Source organism: Manis javanica, chromosome 16 (assembly GCF_040802235.1).
Source record: "Manis javanica isolate MJ-LG chromosome 16, MJ_LKY, whole genome shotgun sequence".
Lineage (NCBI taxonomy): Eukaryota > Metazoa > Chordata > Mammalia > Pholidota > Manidae > Manis > Manis javanica.
This window is the reverse complement of record NC_133171.1, coordinates 10,353,857-10,376,547: the sequence shown is the minus strand read 5'-3', so window position 1 is coordinate 10,376,547 and position 22,691 is coordinate 10,353,857. Positions and strand designations below refer to the sequence as shown.

Genomic DNA, 22,691 nt, shown 5'->3' with positions numbered 1-22,691 from the left:
TATTTGACATAGGAATGATTGATAACTACTCTCAGTTTCTAAAAGGTAGGTAATTGTGTTCAAATAAAATGAGAAAATAAGGAGTCCCACTGGTAACTGGAGTTCTTTGATTTAAGAAGCGCCTTTCAAGAGTCATACTCGTAAACACATCATCCCCTGTGTGTTTAGAATTACAAAGGTAGGTGATGAACTTTCAAGGCTGGAAACTCATTTGAACAGCTCCCAATTCCTTGTGGTGGTACAAGGGAGTAACTCCAAAATATGTGGATCTGTGGAGTAAATTTTCAGTCAGAGAACTCCAATTAGTGGTAAGTTTTAGTTTGGTTCTTCTGTAGCCTGGATATATAACATTTATTTTCAAAATGCCCAACTAATAAACTTAGATCAAAAAGTGTCTTAAGATCACTAGAAAGTATCATTTGTCAAGTACAACGTGCTCAAAGTAACCTCAAATGTATTCATGATTCAAAATTATCAGGAATTATCAACATGAAGTTCCCATGCTATGTCTCACACACAGAATACTGACTAAAATAAAATAGTCCTGCTATGAAGTTTGAATTAAGTAGTTACAAGTGTGAAGCCTCTTAAGGCTGTCTCGATATATATCAATGTGTTCATGTCTTATATTCATAAGCATATATATAAATGTATATCAGTACATGCTTGTATCATAAACATAATATCCATAAGGGTTTAATAATAAAAACTGACTTAAAAGACTGACAGGATTTTACTATTTCTCATAGTTTTTTTTTCAGGAGGGAAAGCTTGGCTGACTTCTATTTATTGTATACACCATTATAATACTGACTTCTCTGTAGCTCTGTTTTCATTATAAAAGAAGTATGCATGATAAAAGCTCATAAAGCATAATGCTTTAAAATAAGACATTGACTCTCACTGACTTTAAAATAAAAGACACTCACAAGTTGGATCATAATTAACAGGTTTTTGGTAGTCTATCCAGAAGTGTGTACATACAGTCACAGACACACATTCAAACACATACTTATGTGTACACATGCATATGTGATGTTCATAGATGTATATGTTTTTTTGATTTCTAAAATAAATGAACTTACTGGTGTATATACCATTCACCTTTGTTTTTTTCCACGTAATTTTTCTTGAGCATCTTTCTATACAGCACTTAAAAATCAACCTTACACTTCCAGTGGCTGAATAGTCGGTGAGGCAAGGTATGGCTCTACCACACTTCCCTTACTCAGTCTCCTTTGGTGAGTGTTTCAGCTGCTTCCTCATCTTTGCTGTCGCAAACAATGCTGCAATAAAAACATTACACATATCTTCATGCTTTGACAGGTATGGCTATCCACAGTATAAAATTTTAGAGATAGAATCTCTACTCCAAGGGTATGTGCATTTTCAATTTTGGTAGAAAGCAGGCAAATATTGTCTCCAAAGAGGTTGTTCAATTCATACTTCCACCAGTGGCATATAAGTTAACTGCCTGGCCTGTAACTTAATGTCCTGTAAGTTTTTCTCTCCTCTAGTATGTTAATTTAGTACTATTTGTATTATTTCATTGGGTTACTATTAAGACTTTAATCTCTCCTAAGTAGTTACTAGAGGTTTAAAAAATGTTAATATATGAAGATATATACATACATGATGAATTTTTAAAATTAGTATTGTCAATAAACCACTGACTTTTCTGAAGAATGTATAATAGTGGGAAGTGTGCATTTTTTACATAAAGTAGGAAAGCTTGAAATTAACTGATAACCAAAGCAAGTTATTTTCATGCCTGTTTTGCATGTCTATCACAAGTACCATTCATACTTAGTATTCAGAATGGCAACTTCATATTTGCAAAATTAACTAAATTTTATTTTAACAAAATAGAAGGTAATTACTCAACTTTCGCCCAGTGTTTTCTCCCCTTTTAGATTTCAAATTGGTTTGTATTCTATGACGTAGCTCTCCCTTGTATTATATTGCATTTTGTAAATTGTTACCTTTGACCTATGTACATGTTTTTTCTCAACATGTATATAAATATTAAATAGTTAATGTAAGTAAATGTTATTAATATTTACAAGTATATTTGGTATAATATGCATGTTCTTGGGAAGGAAAGAAAGTAGAAATGAGTCACCTTATCACCCCTTTTATTCTAAAAGACTTCTACATTAACACTTTGGGGTGTTGTCAGAGGAGATTCTAGAAGTTTCTGTCATATTTTATTATCCTAGTTGGACTCATCTAGGCATGTAAAACGACTTAATTTGAAGGAAGGTCTAGAACAATAAAATAAATGTGGATTTTGAATGTGAAATGAGAGCTCTGTATCTTCTCAGAGAATATAGATAAGAATCTGACAGTTTGAATATATAAAAGACTTTCAAACTATATAGACAAACTAGCTTGTTAATTGACCAATCCTGTTAATATCTCAAATGCTCTAATATATCTAATAATATACCAGTCAGTTTTATTGATCATAGATAGAATCTGAAATGCCATTGCTGTACAATGCTTCATTGTTTTAAGATAGGCCACTGCAGAAGGAAAGGGCTGCCAATTGTTAGATACATGCTGGTTTAGACATATTTAAACACTTTATTTCAAAAATGAACTTTTCTTTTTGATATTTAAGAAAGTAATCTCCTAAACCATAAAAGATACTTGTCAAGTTAACATTTCAAAAGTTAGTCATACCAGATAATATTCAACAATCATAAACCAAATAAATGAGATGTTGGTAGTAGCTGATTCCTCAGAGCCTGGGTGAAGTTTCTGTGCCTCTTAACTTCTCGTACTTCCTCCATAGCGTGCCTGATTTTTTAACCTATTTTTCCCATCTTCTCTAACTGCTCATAATAAAAAATTTTAAGCTATATGAATTTTTAATGACTTAACACAATTATGTCTTCCTTGCTAAAGTGAAAAGATAGCGAGTTGAACTTTTTGTGTGTTTCTGTCCCAAGGGTTTAAAAATAAAAGCTAACTGTGCACCTGTGTAGAGTTTGAAATTGCTGATATATTCACACACAAATACACACCATATACATTACAGAGTTTCTCAGCTGTCACAGAACATATGGTTAAGTCCTTTTTAAAATCTGAAGGCATTTAAATTTTCTTAAAGATTTTTAGGACTAGTAGCATATATAGACCTGGAGTCAGAAAGACGTGGGTTTATATCTTGGCTCTGCAATTTAACCTCTGTGAGCCTTAGTTATTTCATTGGTAACCTGGGTGTAATGTTGCATATCCTATAAGGTTGTTATGAAGATTAAAAGATCATGTAAACTTAATATGGCAGTTCAATAAATGGTGGAAATTATTAGTAGAGTTCAAGTGATTCGGGATTTAGTCAGGTATATTCATTACTAGTGAGAATATAATATATAGGTTTTTAAAAACTCTTCATCTGTTACAAAATTTAAAGCAATATCTAATGTTAAGTATTTTAGAGTGATTTTGTAAGTGATATTATGATAGACCACTTTTATAGTTAGAAGTATTCTGACCAAGTCCCTCTGTTTCATAAATGAAATTATCACTGGATTCAGAAACTACCATTTTTATAGCTGAGTGAAATACTATGTTTGGGGGAGGGGCTTTGTATTGTATTTTGAGTTCTTTTGCTTTATTGTTATTTTTAAGACTGAAGCTAAATCATTCTTTTTACATATTAGCAGCTACTTTCCTCCTAACCAGGGATTATGTGAAATGTGAAAAAAAATGTACTTAAATTAGCTTCTGTGATGAGGATTAAGAGAAGCATCCTTTTTGTGTGCTTCTGTGTATGGGGCTGTCTGTGATGAAAAAGTTGGGCAATTTCTAAAGGAAGTAAGCATGGTACTTTCTGCCAAACCATTTTTCTACCTGGTGTCTAACTTTAAACAATTTTCTTAAAAAGTATGTCCTTTATCATGATGCCATTCACATAGTTAATTGTTTTTAGGTTAACAGTTAGGTAAAGTTGTTAAAAGTATTCCTTGAAATTTTGTGTTTTTCAGAAAAAGCCCGACAAGCTGCACAAATAAAGCTTTTGAGAAAACTCCAAAAGCAGGAACAGGCTCACATTGCCAAAGAAGCTAAAAAACAACAAGGTGAGTGAGTTAAACGAAAACATAAACTTGAAGAGTGAGTACTGGGGAGTTCACAGGAGGCTTCTCTTCTTTGTTCCTTTTCTGACGATACCTGTGTTTTGGCTTTTCATCACAGCAATAATGGCTGCTGAGGAGAAGCGACAGCAAAAAGAGCAGATAAAGATTATGAAACAACAGGTATGTTCATGCACTGAACTGGTTTTATAACAGGTGGTACTTTGGGAGTCGATTTACTTATGTGTATATGTACATTATTCTTATTTGATTTATGAAATAACTTTCATACTTGTTTGGTATACTCTCACTGTAATTTAATGTAAACTTGAATTCTTTGTTAATTGTAACTGCTAAAGACACTGTAAGGTTGACTTTAAAATATATAGTGTGATGAATATATTAATTAAAATACTGTAAATATTTACTGCCTACTACAGTATATGTGAAAATAAGTTCATTTGAAGCTGAAATAGTGTTGTTTCTGTTACAGTTTTTAATAGTTTATTGTATTTCCTAATGGCTTGAGACCAGTTGTATCCCATTAGCATTTTAAATTAGGCTTTGTGTGACCTAAGCCTACATAGTATGCTACTCATCAAAAAAAAAATTCATTTTCCAATGTTCCAGGAGCAGTAATACAAGTGAACTGATACTAGACGTTGATCAAGATGCTTGTCTGAGACTAGTCTTAGATTACCATCTGACTGACTCCTAATTGCCAGCAAAGTAAATTACAAAGTCGTGCAGAGTCTATTTTAAAGTTTGCAGTAGATCTAGAATAAAATAATTAAAATAACAGCATGTGTTTCTCATCCTCGAGATTATTTTTTCCACCTAGTAGGCCAAAAATACCACCCGACAGTCCTCCAGGCAGTTTTCCGGAAGTGTCCAGAGGCATTACTACGAAGCAGGAGCAGAGGCAGTGGGAACTGACCAGGGCTCTGCACTCACTGTTTGACTATAGGCAGAATATTTATTTTCTAGAAGCTTCAATTTTCTCTTAGGTGAAAAGAAGATAATTTCAACTCCTGTATTGTTATATTTTTAAATGATCAATTAGGTACTTTATATAAAATGCCCACTTCACTGGATGGATACTCAGTATTATAAGGTGAACACATATCGTAATAATTTATAAATAATGTTTATTTCTGATATTCCTAATGAAAGTACTGCCAATGTACATCTATATAAATCACTCAGATGAAAACAAAGCTCTACACTGGGTGAGTTAAGTCCAAGGTTCTATACCTATTTCTGTACTTAAGAGAATAATGAATGACTTTTGTTGACTTGATTAAAGATTAAATTCAGAGTATACTTAGGTCTCAAGTTCTACTCTAAATAAATATTTGAAATGTGGATCAAGTGCAACCTTCTCTACGACTTGGAAATAAAACAAAAGATACCCTTGTATTTTTAGTTCTGGTGAGCTATAATCAAAACCCAGGATCACAATCAGCAAAATCATAGAATGTGATCAGTCTTCTAAAATCACAACAGAAATTCCAGAAATTTCATAAACCTGCGCTGGATCCCTGCAGGGAATCAATAACATCAATGCAAAAAAGGAAATAAAAATGTATTAAAGTATAGCTTCAAAAGGTACAACTAGCATCTGGAAATAGGGGTGGGTATAGTAATACACAGTCGTATAAAATGTGTTGGCTCTGAAAATCCTAGGACAGCTGCAATTTACAAGTAGGGCAATTTAGGTGTATTTTTATAAAACTATACTCATCAGTGCCTATTTGGGACTTTCAAAGGGATTTATGAATGTAAAATTGTTAACGATGTGCTTATAGAATATGCAATGATTTTTTAAAATGAAAATGTAACGTTATCAAAACGTAGATTGCTGAATTCAAACAATAACTACTACATTACATTTAGATAATGTGAGCACCACTTATAAGTTATTAGAAATTATTTCTGTATTTGGCTTACTGTAGTTATTGAAAGTAATCTCATTCATCATGTTACGGCAATTGTTCACACTTCGTACAATCGTGATGTACTGTGCACTTCTTTAAGCGTTTTTAATTTGATTGTGACAGTGAAAAAAAGAGCAAGTGCCTCCCCTATTTGATGCAAGAGTAGGTCTGTTTGTTCAAGTTCATGTAATGAGTGACAGTAACTCAGGACTAGCCTTAGGTGTTCTGATTTCCTGTTGGACTGTTGTATCCTACTTGTCCATCCAATATTTATTTCCAAATGAGTATTACTTGTACTTGCTAATATTTATAAAGACTTGAGTATAATCAGCTTGATTTATGTTGTTTCTATATACTTATTTAGCGTTTGTATTTTAAAATTGTTTTGAGACATTTTATAAAGTCATACCAATTTTAAGACAGGTGGCATATATATAATGTCAAAGTACTTAATTAAAATTTATATCCAGCATGGGCAACCTTTGGTAAATCTGTACTTATATCTTTAATTTGATTCCACTTAAATACCTTCCACCTAGATATTTAGTTTATTATCTTAAATTGTCATAATTTTTTCTACAGGAAAGAATTAGGAGAATACAACAAATGAGAATGGAAAAAGAACTTCGAGCCCAGCAAATTCTAGAGGTAGAATTCTTAAACTTGATACGATTAAAGTAATATAGTTATGTATTTTAAAGTCTGAAAAATGAAAATTTTACCAGTATGTTCTCTCCCTCATACACATTAACATGTCCATCACAAATTATCTGTAAACATAATGCGTAGAATAAGGACCTCCCTGAACCTTACTAGGCAAGTTTATCTAATCCTAATAGTAAAAATCCAGGAAATAAGTAAAGGAAACAAAAAGGGGAAACCTCTCAATAGCCAATATAGTCATAAAGATCATACGCTAAGACTCGTGGTCTTTACTTTTCAAATCGTCATTAAGTCTTATAGTCAGATACCTGCTTTTCATTTAGAAATGAAACATGGCAAAAGTAGAAGTAAATGTTCAATGTGGAAACAGTTGAACCAGGTTTGTTTTCTGAGTTCTGACAGAACTGGGCTAACAGAATAGGGTTCAAGGACATGCCTGCAACAGGAAGAGGAATAGCTAAAAGACAGCAAGGGAAAATAGGAAAACCAGAAACTCCAAAGCCTCGCAACATCTGTAATCTTGTAGTTAAATGGGAAGCAGTTTTCAACATCTTAATGGCCAAAAGGCTTTTCTGTTATCAAACTGTGTAGTATAGTAACTGATGTCAAGAATAACTGCTCAAGTCCTCAAGAAAAAGCCAAATTATGTTAAGTGTCCTGTGTCTAATCTGTACATGTATATGTCTCAAAATTATCCAAAGTACTTTTGTCCAAAATAAACTTTTTAATGTTGAGAATTATTATAACCCAAACCCTTAGCTGTTCAGGAAACTTGCCATAAAAATTAGCTTTTTCCCTGAGCAATGTGGTTAGCTGAAGTTTTCACAGTTACAGGTTTTTTCCTTCTAAAATCATATACACATATTCCCTTACCCATTTCAAATTAATTTTAAAGCCCTCCAAATTGAAAATATTAAAGTACATTGGCAATTACTACTAGATAATTATGAAGCTACTAGTTAATGATTTTACGATTATAAAGCTCAAATTTGATACCATGAGCTTGATATTCAGAATTTGGTTCATTAAAGGTTATGTTTCCATCATATTGGGGAGAAAAACCTTCAATTTAATCACAGTAGGTTAAATCGGGTTTAATGTTTCATTTAAGTTTCTTAAGTAATGGATTTATCTCAAATTTTAAATATTATGAAAGAAACTTCCAATAAAGTAGACATGTGCATTTTTAAATGTTACTTATTTGTCCTTTAACCTTTATTGTTAAAATCTATCTCGTTTTTCTAAACTTTCTACAGTGATCATGTTTTACTTTAAAAATATCAGAGACCAAGCAAAAAATGCCATAACATCTTTTTTTCTGTGATTAAGTTTTAAGGAAAAAGAACACTCAAATTATTTCAGACGTTTTACAGAGTTTGAAGAAGAAAACCTGACATACGCTTACAATTTAGGAATTTTTTTTGTATATCCTAATTGTAATCTATACATTAGAAATGAAATTAGTATGTTAAATATAACAAACTGAGGGGAAATCTGTAAGTGTCAATGTACATGTTACATATTATTTTATACCTTGCGAGGCATGGAGGTCCATTTTCAAGTCTGAGGTTATTTTCAGGTTGTGGTGGTGCTGTTACATGACTTTGAGACCTATTTTATATGCACAGGCTAAAAGGATAAAGAAGGAAGAAGCTGCAAAAGCCAAATTATTGGAGGTTGAGAATCGAAGACAGGTAAATTTATAGGACAGTCAAGAGTTTTTACTTTTCTAAATTTATTTTGTTATACTTAATCCACAATGACATGAAGAACACTATGTTTACTAGGCTCCCCCCTTCACCAAGTCCCCCCCACAAACCCCATTACAGTCAGTGTCCATCAGCGTAGTAAGATGTTGTGGAATCACTACTTGTCTTCTCTGCGTTGCACAGCCCTCCCCGTGCCCCCACCCCACGTTATACATGCTACTCATAAGACCTCCTTTAATTTTCCCCCGTCCTTACACCTCCCTTCCCACCCGTCCTTCCCAGTCCCTTTCCTTTGGTAATTGTGAGTCTATTCTTGGATTCTGTGATTGTGCTGCTGTTTTGTTCCTTCACTTTTTCTTTGTTTTTATACTCCACATATGAGTGAAATCATTTGGTACTTGACTTTCCCACCTGGCTTATTTCACTGAGCATAATACCCTCTAGATCAATCCATGTTGTTGGAAATGGTAGGATTTGTTTTCTTCTTATGGCTGAATAATATTTTACTGTGTATATGTACCACCTCTTATTTATCCATTCATTTACTGATGAACACTTAGGTTGCTTCCATTTCTTGGCTATTGTAAATAGTGCGATAAATATAAGGGTTCACCTGTGTTTTTCAAACTGGGCTGCTGCATTCTTTGGGTGAATTCCTAGAAGTGGAATTTCCTGGGTCAAATGGTATGTCTATTTTGAGCTTTCTGAGGATCCTCCATACTGCTTTCCACAATGGTTGAACTAATTTCCATTCCCACCAGCAGTGCAGGAGGGTTCCCCTTTCTCCACAACCTCGCCAACATTTGTTGTTTGTCTTTTGGATGGTGGCGATCCTTACTGGTGTGTGGTGATATCTTATTGTGGTTTTAATTTGCATTTCTCTGATGACTAGCGACGTGGAGCATCTTTTCATGTGTCTGTTGGCCATCTGAATTTCTTCTTTGATGAACTGTCTGTTCAGCTCCTCTGGTCATTTTTTAATTGGATTATTTGCTTTTTGTTTGGTGAGGTGTATGAGCTCTTTATATATTTTGGATGTCAACCCTTATTGGATCTGTCATTTATGAATATATTCTCCCATACTGCAGGGTACCTTTTTGTTATATTGATGGTGTCCTTTGCTGTACAGAAGCTTTTCAGCTTGATATAGTCCCACTTGTTCATTTTTTATTTTGTTTCCCTTACCCGGGGAGATACGTTCATGAAGAGGTTGCTTGTGTTTATGTCCAAGAAAGTTTTGCCTATGTTTTCTTTTAAGAGTTTTATGGTTTCATGACTTACATTCAGATCTTTGATCCATTCTGAGTTTACTTTTTTGTATGGGGTAGGCAATAATCTGGTTTCTTTCTCTTGCATATATTTGTCCAGTTTTTGAATACTGTGGCTTTGTAGTAGAGCTTGAAGTTGGGGAGCGAGATCTCCCCCACTTTATTATTCTTCTCAGGATTGCTTTGGCTATTCAGGGTCTTTGATCTTTCTGTATGAATTTTTGAACTATTTGTTCCAGTTCGTTGAGGAAAGTTGTTGGTAATTTGATAGGGATTGTATCAAATCTGCATATTGGTGTGGATAGGATGGCCATTTTGACAATATTAATTCTTCGTAGCCAAGAGCATGGGATGAGTTTCCATTTGCGAGGGCTCTCTTTAATCTCCCTTAAGAGTGTCTTATACTTTTCAGTTTCTAAGTCTTTCACTTCCATGGTTAGGTTTATTCCTAGGTATTTTATTCTTTTTGATGCAGTTGTGAATGGAATTGTTTTCCTGATTTCTCTATTAGTTCATTGTTAGTGTATAGGAAAGGCACAGATTTCTGTGTGTTAATTTTGTATCCTGCAACTTTGCTGTATTCTCATGTAAGATCTAGTAGTTTTGGAGTGGAGTTTTTAGGGTTTTTTATGTACAATATCATGTCATCTGCAAATAGTGACAGTTTGACTTCTTCTTTACCGATTTGGATTCTTTGTATTTCTTTTTTTGTCTAATTACCGTGGCTAGGACCTCCAGTGTTATGTTGAATAACAGTGGGGAGAGTGGGCATCCCTGTCTTGTTCCCGATCTCAGAGGAGAAGCTTTCAGCTTCTGGCTATTCGGTATGATGTTGGCTGTGGGCTTATCATATATGGCCTTTTTTATGTTGAGGTACTTTCCCTGTATAGCCATTTTACTGAGATTTTTTATCATGAATGGATGTTGAATTTTGTCAAATGCTTTTTCGGTATCTATGGAGATGGTCATGTGGTTTTTGTCCTTTTTGTTTATGTGGTAGATGGTGTTGGTGGATTTTCAAATGTTGTACCATCCTTGCATCTCTGGGATGAATCCCACTTGGTCATGGTGTATGATCCTTTTGATGTATTGTTGAATTCGGTTTGCTAATATTTTGTTGAGTATTTTTGCATCTACGTTCAGGGATATTGGTCTGTAGTTTTCTTTTTGGTGGGGTCTTTGCCTGGTTTTGGTATTAGGATGCTGTTGGCTTCATAGAATGAGTTTGGGAGTATTCCCTCCTCTTCTTTTTTTGGAAAACTTTAAGGAGAATGGGTATTATGTCTTCCCTGTATGGCTGATAAAATTCGGAAGTAAATCCATCGGGCCCGGGGGTTTTGTTGCTGGGTAGTTTTCTGATTACCTCTTCAATTTCTTTGCTGGCATTTGGTTTGTTTAGATTTTGTTTCTTCCTTGGTTAGTCTTGGAAGGTTGTATTTTTCTAAGAAGTTGTCCATTTCTTCTAGGTTTTCCAGCTTGTTAGCATATAGGTTTTCATAGTATTCTCTAATAATTCTTTGTATTTCTATGGGGTGTGTCGTGATTTTTACTTTCTTGTTCTGATTCTGTTGATGTGTGTTGATTGTCTTTTTCTCTTACTAAGTCTGGCTAGAGGCTTATCTATTTTGTTTATTTTCTCAAAGAATCAGCTCTTGGTTTCATTGATTTTTTTTTTTCTATTTTAAATTCTTCTCAATTTTATTTCTTCTCTGATCTTTATTATGTCCCTCCTTCTGCTGACTTTAGGCCTCATTTGTTCTTCCTTTTCCAATTTAAATAATTGTGACATTAGACACAATTCATTTGGGATTGTTCTTCCTTCTTTAAATAATGCCTGGATTGCTATATACTTTCCTCTTAAGACTACTTGCACTGCATCCCACAGATGTTGGGGCTTTGTGTTGTTTTTGTCATTTTTTCCATATATCGCTTGATCTCTATTTTAATTTGGTCGTTGATCCATTGATTATTTAGGAGCATGTTGTTAAGCTCCATGTGCCTGTGGTCCGTTTTACTTTCTTTGTACGATTTATTTCTAGTTTTATTCCTTTGTGGTCTCAAATGTTGGTTGGTATAATTTCAGTCTTTTGGAATTTACTGAGGCTCTTCTTGTAGCCTAGTCTGTGGTCTCTTCTGGAGAATGTTCCATGTGCACTTCAGAAGAACGTGTATCCTGTTGCTTTTGGATGTAGAGTTCTCTAGATGTCTATTAGGTCCATCTGTTCTAGTGTGTTGTTCAGTGTCTCTGTGTCCATATTTTCTGTGCCGCAGATCTATCCTTTGGAGTGGGTGGTGTGTTGAAGTCTCCCAAAATGAATGCATTGCATTGCATTTCCTCCTTGTAGTTCCGTTGGTATTTGTTTAACATATGTTGGTGCACCTACATTGGGTGCATAGATATTTAAAATGATTATATCCTCTTGATGCACTGATTCCTATATCATTATGTAATGTCCTTCTTTATCTCTTTTGAATTTCTTTGTTTTTAAGTCTGTTTTGTCTGCTACTAGTACTGCCACACCTGCTTTTTTCTCCCTGTTGTTTGCATGGAATATCTTTTTCCATCCGTTGACTTTTTGTCTCTGCATGTCTTTGGGTTTGAGGTGGGTCTCTTGTAGGCAGTAAATAGATGGGTCTTGGTTTTTTATCCATTCTTTTACTCTGTGTCCTTTGATTGGTGCATTCAGTCCATTTACATTTATGGTGATTATTGAAAGATATGTACTTATTGCCATTGCAGGGTTTCAATTTGTGGTTACCAAAGGTTCAAGGTTAGCTTCTTGAGTATCTTACTGGCTAACTTAACTTGTTTATCGAGCAATTATAGACATTGTGTGGTGATTCTTTATTTCTCTCCTTTCTTATTCCTCCTCCATTCTACTTATGTTCGGTGTTTTATTCTGTGCTCTTTTGTGTTTCCTTTAATAGTTTTGTGTGTAGTTGATTGTATTTTTTGCTTTTAGTTAGTATTTGGTTGGTCTGGTTTCTTTGCTGTGATTTAATTTTCTCTGGTGACATCTGTTTAGCCTTGGTAGTGCTCCTATCTAGGGCTGTCCCTCTACAATACCCTGTAGGGGTGGTTTGCGGGAGGTAAATTCCCTCAACTTTTGCTTGTCTGGGAATTGTTTCCTCCCTCCTTCATATTTAAATGATAATCGTGCTGGATACAGTATTCTTGGTTCAAGGCCCTTCTGTTTCATTGCAGTAAATATATCATGCCATTCTCCTCTGGCCTGTAAGGTTTCTGCTGAGAAGTCTGATGATAGCCTGATGGGTTTTCCTGTCAGTGACCTTTTTCCTCTCTCTAGCTGCCTTTAAAACTATGTCCTTGTCCTTCATCTTTGCCATTTTCATTATTATGTATGTTGGTGGTGTCCTGTTTGGGTCCGTTACGTTGGGAGTTCTGAGTGCTTCCGTGGTCTGAGCAACTAGTTCCTCCTCCAATTTTGGGAAGTTTTCAGCAATTATTTCTTCAAGGACACTTTCCATCCCTTTTTCTCTCTCTTCTTCTTCTGGTACCCCTATAATGTGAATATTGTTGCATTTGGATTGGCCACAGAGTTCTCTTAATATTCTTTCATTCCTGGACATCCTTTTGTTTCTCTCTGCATCAGCTTCTCTGTGTTTCTGTCTCTGATTTCTATTCCATTAACGGCCTCTTGCACCTCATCCAGTTTGCTCTTAAGTCCTTCCAGAGATCGTTTTATTTCTGTAATCTCTCTCCGGACTTCATCCCTTAGCTCTTGCATATTTCTCTGAAGATCTGTCAGCATGGTGATGACCTTTATTTTGAATTCTTTTTCAGGGAGATTGGTTAGGTGTATCTCCCCAGGTTCCTTCTCAGGGGAGGATGTCCGGGTTAGTCTGCTCTGTGTCAAAGTCTTCTGTCTTTTCATGGCAATAGAAGTAGTTGCGGGGAGCCGGCGTGAATGTTGGCTGGGAGACTGTCCCTTCTTGCTGGTTTGTGGCCTTCCTCTCCTGGGAGAACGGCGACCCCTAGTGGCTTGTGCTGGGAAACTACACGGAGATGGTGTTTCTTATTCTTGCCCGGCGGTTCTGGAGGAAGCTCTGCCCTGCTACTGTGGGCATGGCCGGCCTCATGCTACTGTTCTGCTATGGCGGTGCCATGTCGGAGGGGAAACGGGAGGGAGGCTGTTTATCACTGTGAGGGGCCTGTGACCTGTACTGCCAAGCAGGGAGTTGTGGTGCCCTGAGTTCCCCCAGGATTCCCAGTTACTGGGCTGCTTGCTCCTGTGTACTTCCGTCCAGCTGTGAGGCTCCTGTCCCTTTAAGACTTTCAAAAAGCACTCACTTTTCTTTGTCCTAGGGGCGCCGGCTGCGGAGACAGCTCGCAGGTTTTACTGTCCCGTTTCCCTAGCATCCAGCACCCCACACGCTGTGTGTCTGTGCTCCTGGTGCGGATGGCTCGGGCTGGGTATTTAGCAGTCCTGTGCTCCCTCGCCCTCCTCGCTCCGTCTCCTCTCCTCCCGCCGGGAGCTGGGGTGAGGCGTGCTCGTGTTCCCCTGGGCTGGGGCTTGTATCTTACCCCCTTCGCAAGGCACTGGGTTCTCGCAGGTGTGGCTGTAGTCTGGCTGTTACTCAGATTAAAACAAAGCTCTACACTGGGTGAGTTAAGCCCAACATTGTAAACGCATTTCTGTGCTTAAGAGACTAATGAATGACTTCTGTTGACTTTTTAAAGATTAGATTCAGAGTATACTTAGGTCTCAAGTTCTGATCTAAATAAATATTTTAAATGTGGATCAAGTGCAACCTTCTCTAAGAATTGGAAATACAACAAAAGATACACTTGTTTTTTTATTTTTGTCGAGCTATAATCAAAACCTAGGATCACAATCAGTAAAATCATAGAATGTGATCAGTCTTCTAAAATCACAACCCAAATTCCAGAAACCTCATTATCCTGCAGTGGATCCCTGTAGGGTATCAATAACATCAATGCAAAAAAGGAAATAAAAATGTATTAAAGTATAGCTTCAAAAAGTACAACTAGCATCTGGAAATAGGGGTGGGTATGGTAATATACAGTCCTGATGGACTGTTTTATACTACTTGTCTGTCCAGTATGTATTTCCGAATGAGTATTACATTTACTTGCAAATATTTATAGACTTGAGTATAATCAGCTTGGTTTATGTTTTTTCTATATACTGATTTAGCGTTTGTATTTTAAAATTGTTTTGAGACATTTTATAAAGTCATACCAATTTAAGACAGGTGGCATATATGTAATGTCAAAGTAAATAATTAAAATTTATATCCAGCATGGGCAACCTTTGGTAAATCTGTACTTATATCTTTAATTATTTGATTCCACTTAAATACCTTCCACCTAGATATTTAGTTTATTATCTTAAATTGTCATACTTTTTCCTACAGGAAAGAATTAGGAGAATACAAGAAATGAGAATGGAAAAAGAACTTCGAGCCCAGCAAATTCTAGAGGTAGAATTCTTAAATTTGATAAGATTAAAGTAATATAGTCATATATTTTGAAGTCTGAAAAATGAAAATTTTATCAGTACGTTCTCTCACTCGTACACATTAATATGTCCATCACAAATTATCTGTAAACATTATGTGTAGAATAAGGACCTCCCTGAACCTTACTAGGCAAGTTTATCTAATCCTAATAGTAAAAATCCAGGAAATAAGTAAAGGAAACAAAAAGGGGAAACCTCTCAATAGCCAATATAGTCATAAAGATCATACACTAAAACTCGTGCTCTTTAGCTTTCAAAACGTCATTAAGTCTTATAGTCAGATACCTGCTTTTCATTTAGAAATGAAACATGGCAAAAGTAGAAGTAAATGTTCAATGTGGAAACAGTTTAACCAGGTTTGTTTTCTGAGTTCTGACAGAACTGGGCTGACAGAACTGGGCTGAAAGAATAGGACTCAAGGACATGCTGGCAAAAGCAAAAGGAATAGCTAAAAGACAGCAAGGGAAAACAGGATAAAGAGAAACTCCAAAGCCTAGCAACATCTGTAATCTGGTAGTTAAATAGGAAGCAATTTTCAGCACCTTAATGGCCGAAAGGCATTTCTGTTATCAAACTGTGTAGCATAGTAACTGATGTCAAGAATAACTGCCCAAGTCCTCAAGAAAAAGTGAGGTTATGTGAAGTGTACTGTGTCTAAGCTGTACATGTATATGTCTCAAAATTATCCAAAGTACTTTTGTCCAAAATAAACCTTTTAATTTTGAAAACTATTATAACCCAAACCCTTAGCTGTTCAGGAAACTGTTGCCATAAAAATTAGCTTATTTCCTGAGGAATGCAGTTAGCTGAGGTTTTCACAGTTAAGGTTTTTTCCTTCTAGAAATATATACACATATTCCCTTACCCATTTCAAATTAATTTTAAAACCCTCCAAATTGAAAATGTTAAAGTACATTTGCAATTGCTACTAGTCAATGAGTTTAAGATTACAAAGCTCAAATTTGATAGCATGAGCTTGATATTCAGAATGTGCTTCATTAAAGGTTATGTTTCCACTATATTAGGGAAAAAAATAGGTTGAATTTAACCACAGTAGGTTAAATCGGGTTTAATGTTTCATATAAGTTATTTATGTAATACACTTATCTGAAATTTTAGTTATTACAAAAGAAACTTCAAAGTAGACACGTGCATTTTTAAATGTTATTTGTCCTTTAACCTTTATCGTTAAAATCTATCCTGTTTTCTGAATTTGTTACAGTGATCATGTTTTACTTTCAAAAAGTAGAGGAAAAGCAAAAAATGCCATGATATAATTTTTTCTGTGATTTAGTTTTAAAGTAAAATAATACTCAAATTATTTCAGACTTTTTACAGAGTTTGAAGAAAACCTGACATACTGTTATGAATTTAAGAATATTTTTGTGTATCTTAATTGTAATCTATACATTAGAAATGATATTATTAGTATGTGAAATGTAACAAACTGAGGGGAAATCTGTAATTGTCTACATACATGTTACATACAGTTTTGTACATTGTGAGGCATGGAGCTCCATTTTCAAGTCTGAGGTTATATTCAGGTTGTAGTGGTGCAGTTGCATGACTTTGAGACCCATTTTATATGCACAGGCTAAAAGGATAAAGAGGGAAGAATCTGCAAAAGCCAAATTATTGGAGGCTGAGAAACGCAAACAGGTAAATTTAGAGGACTGTCAGAGTTTTTACTTTTTTCATTTTATTTTGTTATCCTTAATCCACAATGACATGAAGAGGGTAATGTTTACTAGCCTCCCTCCTTTACCAAGTCCCCCCAACAAAACCCATTACAGTCACTCTCCATGAGCATAGTAATATGTTGTGGAATCACTACTTGTCTTCTCTGCGTTGCACAGCCCTCCCTGTGCCCCCACCCCACATTATACATGTTAATCGTAATGCCCCCTTTATTTTTCCCCCGCCCTTATCCCTCCCTTTTCATCTATCCTTCCCAGTCCCTTTCCCTTTGGTAACCGTTAGTCCATTCCTGGGTTCTGTGATTGTGCTGGTGTTTTGTTCCTTCAGTTTTTCTTTGTTCTTATACTCCACATATGAGTGAAATCATTTGGTACTTGTCTTTCTCCGGCTGGCTTATTTCACTGAGTGTAATACCCTCTAGCTCCATCCATGTTGTTGCCAATGCTAGATTTGTTTTGTTCTTATGGCTGAATAATACTCCACTGTGTATATGTACCACCTCATCTTCAGCAATCCATCTATTGATGGACACTTAGGTTGCTTCCATTTCTTGGGTATTGTAAATAGTGCTGCAATAAACATAGGGGTGCATCTGTCTTTTTCAAACTGGGCTCCTTCATTCTTAGGGTAAATTCCCAGAAGTGGCATTCCTGAGTCAAATGTATGTCTATTTTGAGCTCTCTGAAGAACATCCATACTGCATTCCACAATGGTTGAATTAATTTACATTTCCACCCGCAGTGTAGGAGGGTTCCCCTTTCTCCACATCCTTGCCAGCATTTGTTGTTGCTTTCGGATGTTGGCCATCCTAACTGGTGTGAGGTGATGTCTCATTGTGCTTTTAATTTGCATTTCTCTGATGACAAGCGATGTGGAGCATCTTTTCATGTGTCTGTTGGCCATCTGAATTTCTTCTTTGACGAACTGTCTGTTCAGCTCCTCTGCTCATTTTTTAATTGGATTATTCGCTTTTTGTTTGTTGAGGTGTATGAGTTCTTTATATATTTTAGATGTCAACCTGTTATTGGATCTGTCATGTATGAATATATTCTCCCATACTGTAGGGTACCTTCCTATTCTAATGATGGTATCCTTTGCTGTACAGAAGATTTTATGCTTGATATAGTCCCACTTGTTCATTTTTGCTTTTGTTTCCCTTGCCCGGGGAGATATGTTCATGAAGTTGCTTGTGTTATGTCCAAGAAAGTTTTGCCTATGTTTTCTTTAAAGAGTTTCATGGTTTCATGACTTACAGTCAGATCTTTGATCCATTCTGAGTTTCCTCTTTTGTATGGGGTTAGACAATAATCTGGTTCCATTCTCTTACATGTAGTTGTCCAGTTTTTGAATATGGTGGCTTTGTAGTAGAGCTTGAAGTTGGGGAGCGAGATCCCCCCAACTTTATTCTACCTTGTGAGGATTGCTTTGGCTATTTGGGGTCTTTGGTGTTTCCATATGAATTTTTGAACTATTTGTTCCAGTTTGTTGAGGAAAGTTGTTGGTAATTTGATAGGGATTGCATCAAATCTGCATATTGGTGTGGGCAGGATGGCCATTTTGACGATATTAATTCTTCCTAGCCAAGAGCATGGGATGAGTTTCCATTTGCGAGTGTCCTCTTTAATCTGTCTTAAGAGTGTCTTATAGTTTTCAGGTTCTAAGTCTTTCACTTCCTTGGTTAGGTTTATTCCTAGGTATTTTATTCTTTTTGTTGCAGGTGTGAATGGAATTGTTTTCCTGATTTCTCTTTCTATTAGTTCATTGTTAGTGTATAGGAAAGGCACAGATTTCTGTGTGTTAATTTTGTATCCTGCAACTTTGCTGTATTGCAGTATCAGATCTAGTAGGTTTGGAGTGGGTCTTTAGGGGTTTTTTTTGTACATTATCATGTCATCTGCCAATAGTGACAGTTCAACCTCTTTTTTACCAGTTTGAATTCCTTGTATTTCTTTGTTTTGTGTAATTGCCATTACTAGGACCTCCAGTATTATGTTGAATAGCATTTGGGAGAATGGGCATCCCTGTCTTGTTCCCGATCTCAGAGAAAAAACTTTCAGCTTCTCACTATTATGTATGATGTTGGTTGTGGGCTTGTCATATATTGCCTTTATTACGTTGAGGTACTTGCCCTCTATATCCATTTTACTGAGAGTTTTTATCATGAATGGATGTTGAATTTTGTCGAGTGCTTTTTCAGGATCTATGGAGATGCTCATGTGGTGTTTGAGCTCTTTGTTTATGTGGTGGATGATGTTGGTTGATTTTCGAATGTTGTACCATCCCTGCATCCCTGGAATGAATCCTACTTGGTTATGGTTTATGATCCTTGTGATGTATTTTTGAATTTGGTTTGCTAGTATTTTGTTGAGTGTTTTTGCATCTACGTTCATTAGAGATACTGGCCTGTAGTATTCTTTTTTGGTGGGGTCTTTGCCTGGTTTTGATATTAGCGTGAAGTTGGCTTCCTAGAATAAGTTTGGGAGTATTTCTTCCTCTAGTATTTTTTGGACAACTTTAAGGAGAATGGGTATTATGTCTTCCCTGTATGTCTGATAAAATTCAGAAGTAAATCCATCTGGCTGGGGGGTTTTGTTCCTGGGAAGTTTTTAGATGACAGCTTCAATTTCTTTGCTGGTAATTGGTTTGTTTAATTTTTGTGATTCTTCCTTGGTCAGCCTTGGCAGGCTGTATTTTTCTAAGAAGTCCATTTCTTCTAGGATTTCCAGCTTGTTAGCATGTAGGTTTTCATAGTATTCTCTAATTTTTCTTTGTATTTCTATCTGGTCCATGGTGATTTTTCCTTTCTCGTTTCCGATGCTGTGGGTGTGTATTGATTCTCTTTTTCTCTTAATAAGTGTGGGTAGAGGCTTATCTATTTTGTTTATTTTCTCAAAGAACCAGCGCTTGGTTTCGTTGATTTTTGCTATTGTTTTATTCTTCTCAATTTTGTTTATTTCTTCTCTGATCTTTATTATGTCCCTCCTTCTGCTGACCTTAAGCCTCATTTGTTCTTCTTTTTCCAATTTCTATAATTGTGAGATTAGACTATTAATTTGTGATTGTTCTTCCTTGTTCAAATATGCCTGGATTGCTATATACTTTCCTCTTAAGACTGCTTTCACTGCATCCCTCAGAAGTTGGGGCTTTGTGCTGTTGTTGTCATTTGTTTCCATATATTGCTTGATCTCTATTTTAACCTGGTTGTTGATCCTTTGATTATTTAGGAGCATGTTGTTAAGCCTCCATGGGCTTTTGTGCCTTTTTGCTTTCTTTGTATGATTTATTTCTAGTTTTATTCCTTTGTGGTCTGAAAATTTGGTTGGTAGAATTTCAATCTTTTTGAATTTACTGAGGCTCTTCTTGTGGCCTAGTGTGTGGTCTATTCTGCAGAATGTTCCATGTGCACTTGAGAAGACTGTGTATCCTGTTGCTTTTGGATGTAGAGTTCTCTAGATGTCTGTTAGGTCCATCTGTTGTAGTGTGTTGTTCAGTGCCTCTGTGTCCTTACTTATTTTCTGTCTGGTGGGTTTATCCTTTGGAGTGAGTGGTGTGTTGAAGTCTCCCAAAATGAATGCATTGCATTCTATTTCCTCCTTTTAGTTTTGTTAGTATTTGTTTCACATATGCTGGTGCTCCTGTGTTGGGTGCATATATATTTATAATGGTTATATCCTCTTGTTGCACTGACCCCTTTATCATTATGTAATGTCCTTCTTTATCTCTTGTGACTTTCTTTGTTTTTAAGTCTATTTTGTCTGCTACTAGTACTGCCACCCCTGCTTTTTTCTCCCTGTTGTTTGCATGGAATATCTTTTTCCATCCCTTGACTTTTTGTCTCTGCATGTCTTTGGGTTTGAGGTGGGTCTCTTGTAAGCAAATAGATGGGTCTTGCTTTTTTATCCATTCTATTACTCTGTGTCTTTTGGTTGGTACATTCAGTCCATTTACACAGACGGTGATTATTGAAAGATATGTACTTACCGCCATTGCAGGCTTTAGATTTGTGGTTACCAAAGGTTCAAGGTTAGCTTCTTTAGTACCTTACTGCCTAACGTCACTTGCTTATTGAGCAATTGTAGACACTGTCTGGCGATTCTTTAATTCTCTTCTTTCTTACCTCTTCTCCTCCATTCTTTATATGTTGGGTGTTTTATTCTCTGCTCTTTTGTGTTTCCTTTAACTGCTTTTGTGTGTAGTTGATTTTACTTTTTGCCTTTGTTAGCATTTGTTAGTATTTGGTTGGTCTGGTTTCTTTTCTGTGATTTTATTTTCTCCGGTGACATCTGTTTAGCCTTGGTAGTGCTCCCATCTAGAGCTGTCCCTCTACAATACCCTGTGAAGGTGGTTTGCGGGAGGTAAATTCCCTCAACTTTTGCTTGTCTTGGAATTGTTTACTCCCTTCTTCATATTTAAATGATAATCGTGCTGGATAGAGTATTCTTAATTCAAGGTCCTTCTGTTTCATTGCATTAAATATATCATGCCATTCTCTTCTGGCCTGTAAGGTTTCTGCTAAGAAGTCTGATGATAGCCTGATGGGTTTTCCCTGTAGGTGTCCTTTTTCCTCTCTCTAGCTTCCTTTAAAACTATGTCCTTGGCCTTGATCTTTGCTATTTTAATTTTTATGTGTCTTGGTGTTGTCCTCTTTGGAGTTCTGTGTGCCTCTCTGGTCTGCGCAACTATTTCCTCCCATTTTATGGAAGTTTTCAGCAATTATTTCTTCAAGGACACTTTCTATCCCCTTTTCTTCTTCTGGTACCCCTATAATGCAAATATTGTTCCATTTGAATTGGCCACACAGTTCTGTTCATATTCTTTCATTCCTGGAGATCCTTTTCTCTCTGCATCAGCCTCTCTGCGTTCTTGTTCTCTGATTTCTATTCCATTAACAGCCTCTTGCACCTCATCCAGTTTGCTCTTAAGTCCTTCCAGAGATTGTTTTATTTCTATAATCTCCTTCCGGACTTCATCCCCTAGGTCTTGCATATTTCTCTGAAGATCTGTCAGCATGGTGATGACCTTTATTTTGAATTCTTTTTCAGGGAGATTGGTTAGGTCTATCTCCCCAGGTTCCTTCTCAGGGGAGGATGTCTAGGTTAGTCTGCTCTGTATCAAATTCTTCTGTCTTTTCATGGCAATAGTGGTAGTTCTGGGGAGCTGGCGTGAATATCAGGTGGGAGAACGTCCCTTCTTGCTGGTTTGTGGCCCTCCTCTCATGGGAGAACGGTGACCCCTAGCGGCTCGTGCTGGGCAGCTGCCCGCAGATGGAGTTTCTTCTTCTTGCCTGGTGGTTGTGCAGGAAGCTCTGCCCTGCTTCTCTGGGCTTGGCCGGCCTCAGGCTACTGTTCTGCTATGGCGGAGCCCCGTCGGAGGGGAAATGGGAGGGAGGCTGTTTATCAGTGTGAGGGGCCTGCGAGCTGAGCTGCCACTGAGGGCGTTAGGGTGCCTTGAGTTCTGCGGGATTCCCAGTTACTGGGCTGATTGCGCCGGGGCGCTTCCGTCCAGCTGTGAGGGTCCTGTCCCTTTAAGACTTCCAGAAAGCTCTTCCTCTTCTTTGTCCAAGGGACGCGGGCTGTAGGGACAGCTCTCAGGTTTTACTGTCCTGTTTCTCTAGCATCCAGCTCCCCACACGCTGTGTGTCTGCGCTCCTGTGCGGATGGCTGGGGCTGGGCATTCAGCAGTCCTGGGCTCCCTCCCCGTCCTGCTCCGACTCCTCTCCTTCCACCGCGAGGTGGGGTGAGAGGTGCTCGTGTCCCGCCGGGCTGCGGATTCCATCTTATGCCCTTCGTTGGCGCTCAGTTCTTGCAGGTGTGGATGTAGCCTGCCTGTTGTC

The 22,691-nt window shown here is 36.8% G+C and overlaps 1 protein-coding gene across 3 annotated transcripts in view; it reads left to right on the top strand.

Annotated features, from left to right (window-relative positions):
* Positions 1 to 22,691, top strand: part of LOC140846918 (bromodomain adjacent to zinc finger domain protein 2B-like) — a 195,811-nt gene that overhangs the window by 125,626 nt on the left and 47,494 nt on the right. For 2 of the 3 annotated variants that reach the window (XM_073225239.1, XM_073225240.1), the window contains 6 exons: positions 3,993 to 4,085; positions 4,201 to 4,262; positions 6,599 to 6,664; positions 8,308 to 8,373; positions 15,057 to 15,122; positions 16,754 to 16,819. In XM_073225239.1, coding sequence (XP_073081340.1) covers positions 3,993 to 4,085; positions 4,201 to 4,262; positions 6,599 to 6,664; positions 8,308 to 8,373; positions 15,057 to 15,122; positions 16,754 to 16,819 — 419 coding nt within the window. Of the gene's footprint in view, positions 1 to 595; positions 1,203 to 3,992; positions 4,086 to 4,200; positions 4,263 to 6,598; positions 6,665 to 8,307; positions 8,374 to 15,056; positions 15,123 to 16,753; positions 16,820 to 22,691 lie in introns of those variants that run through there. The other variant, XM_073225241.1, reaches the window with a different exon arrangement.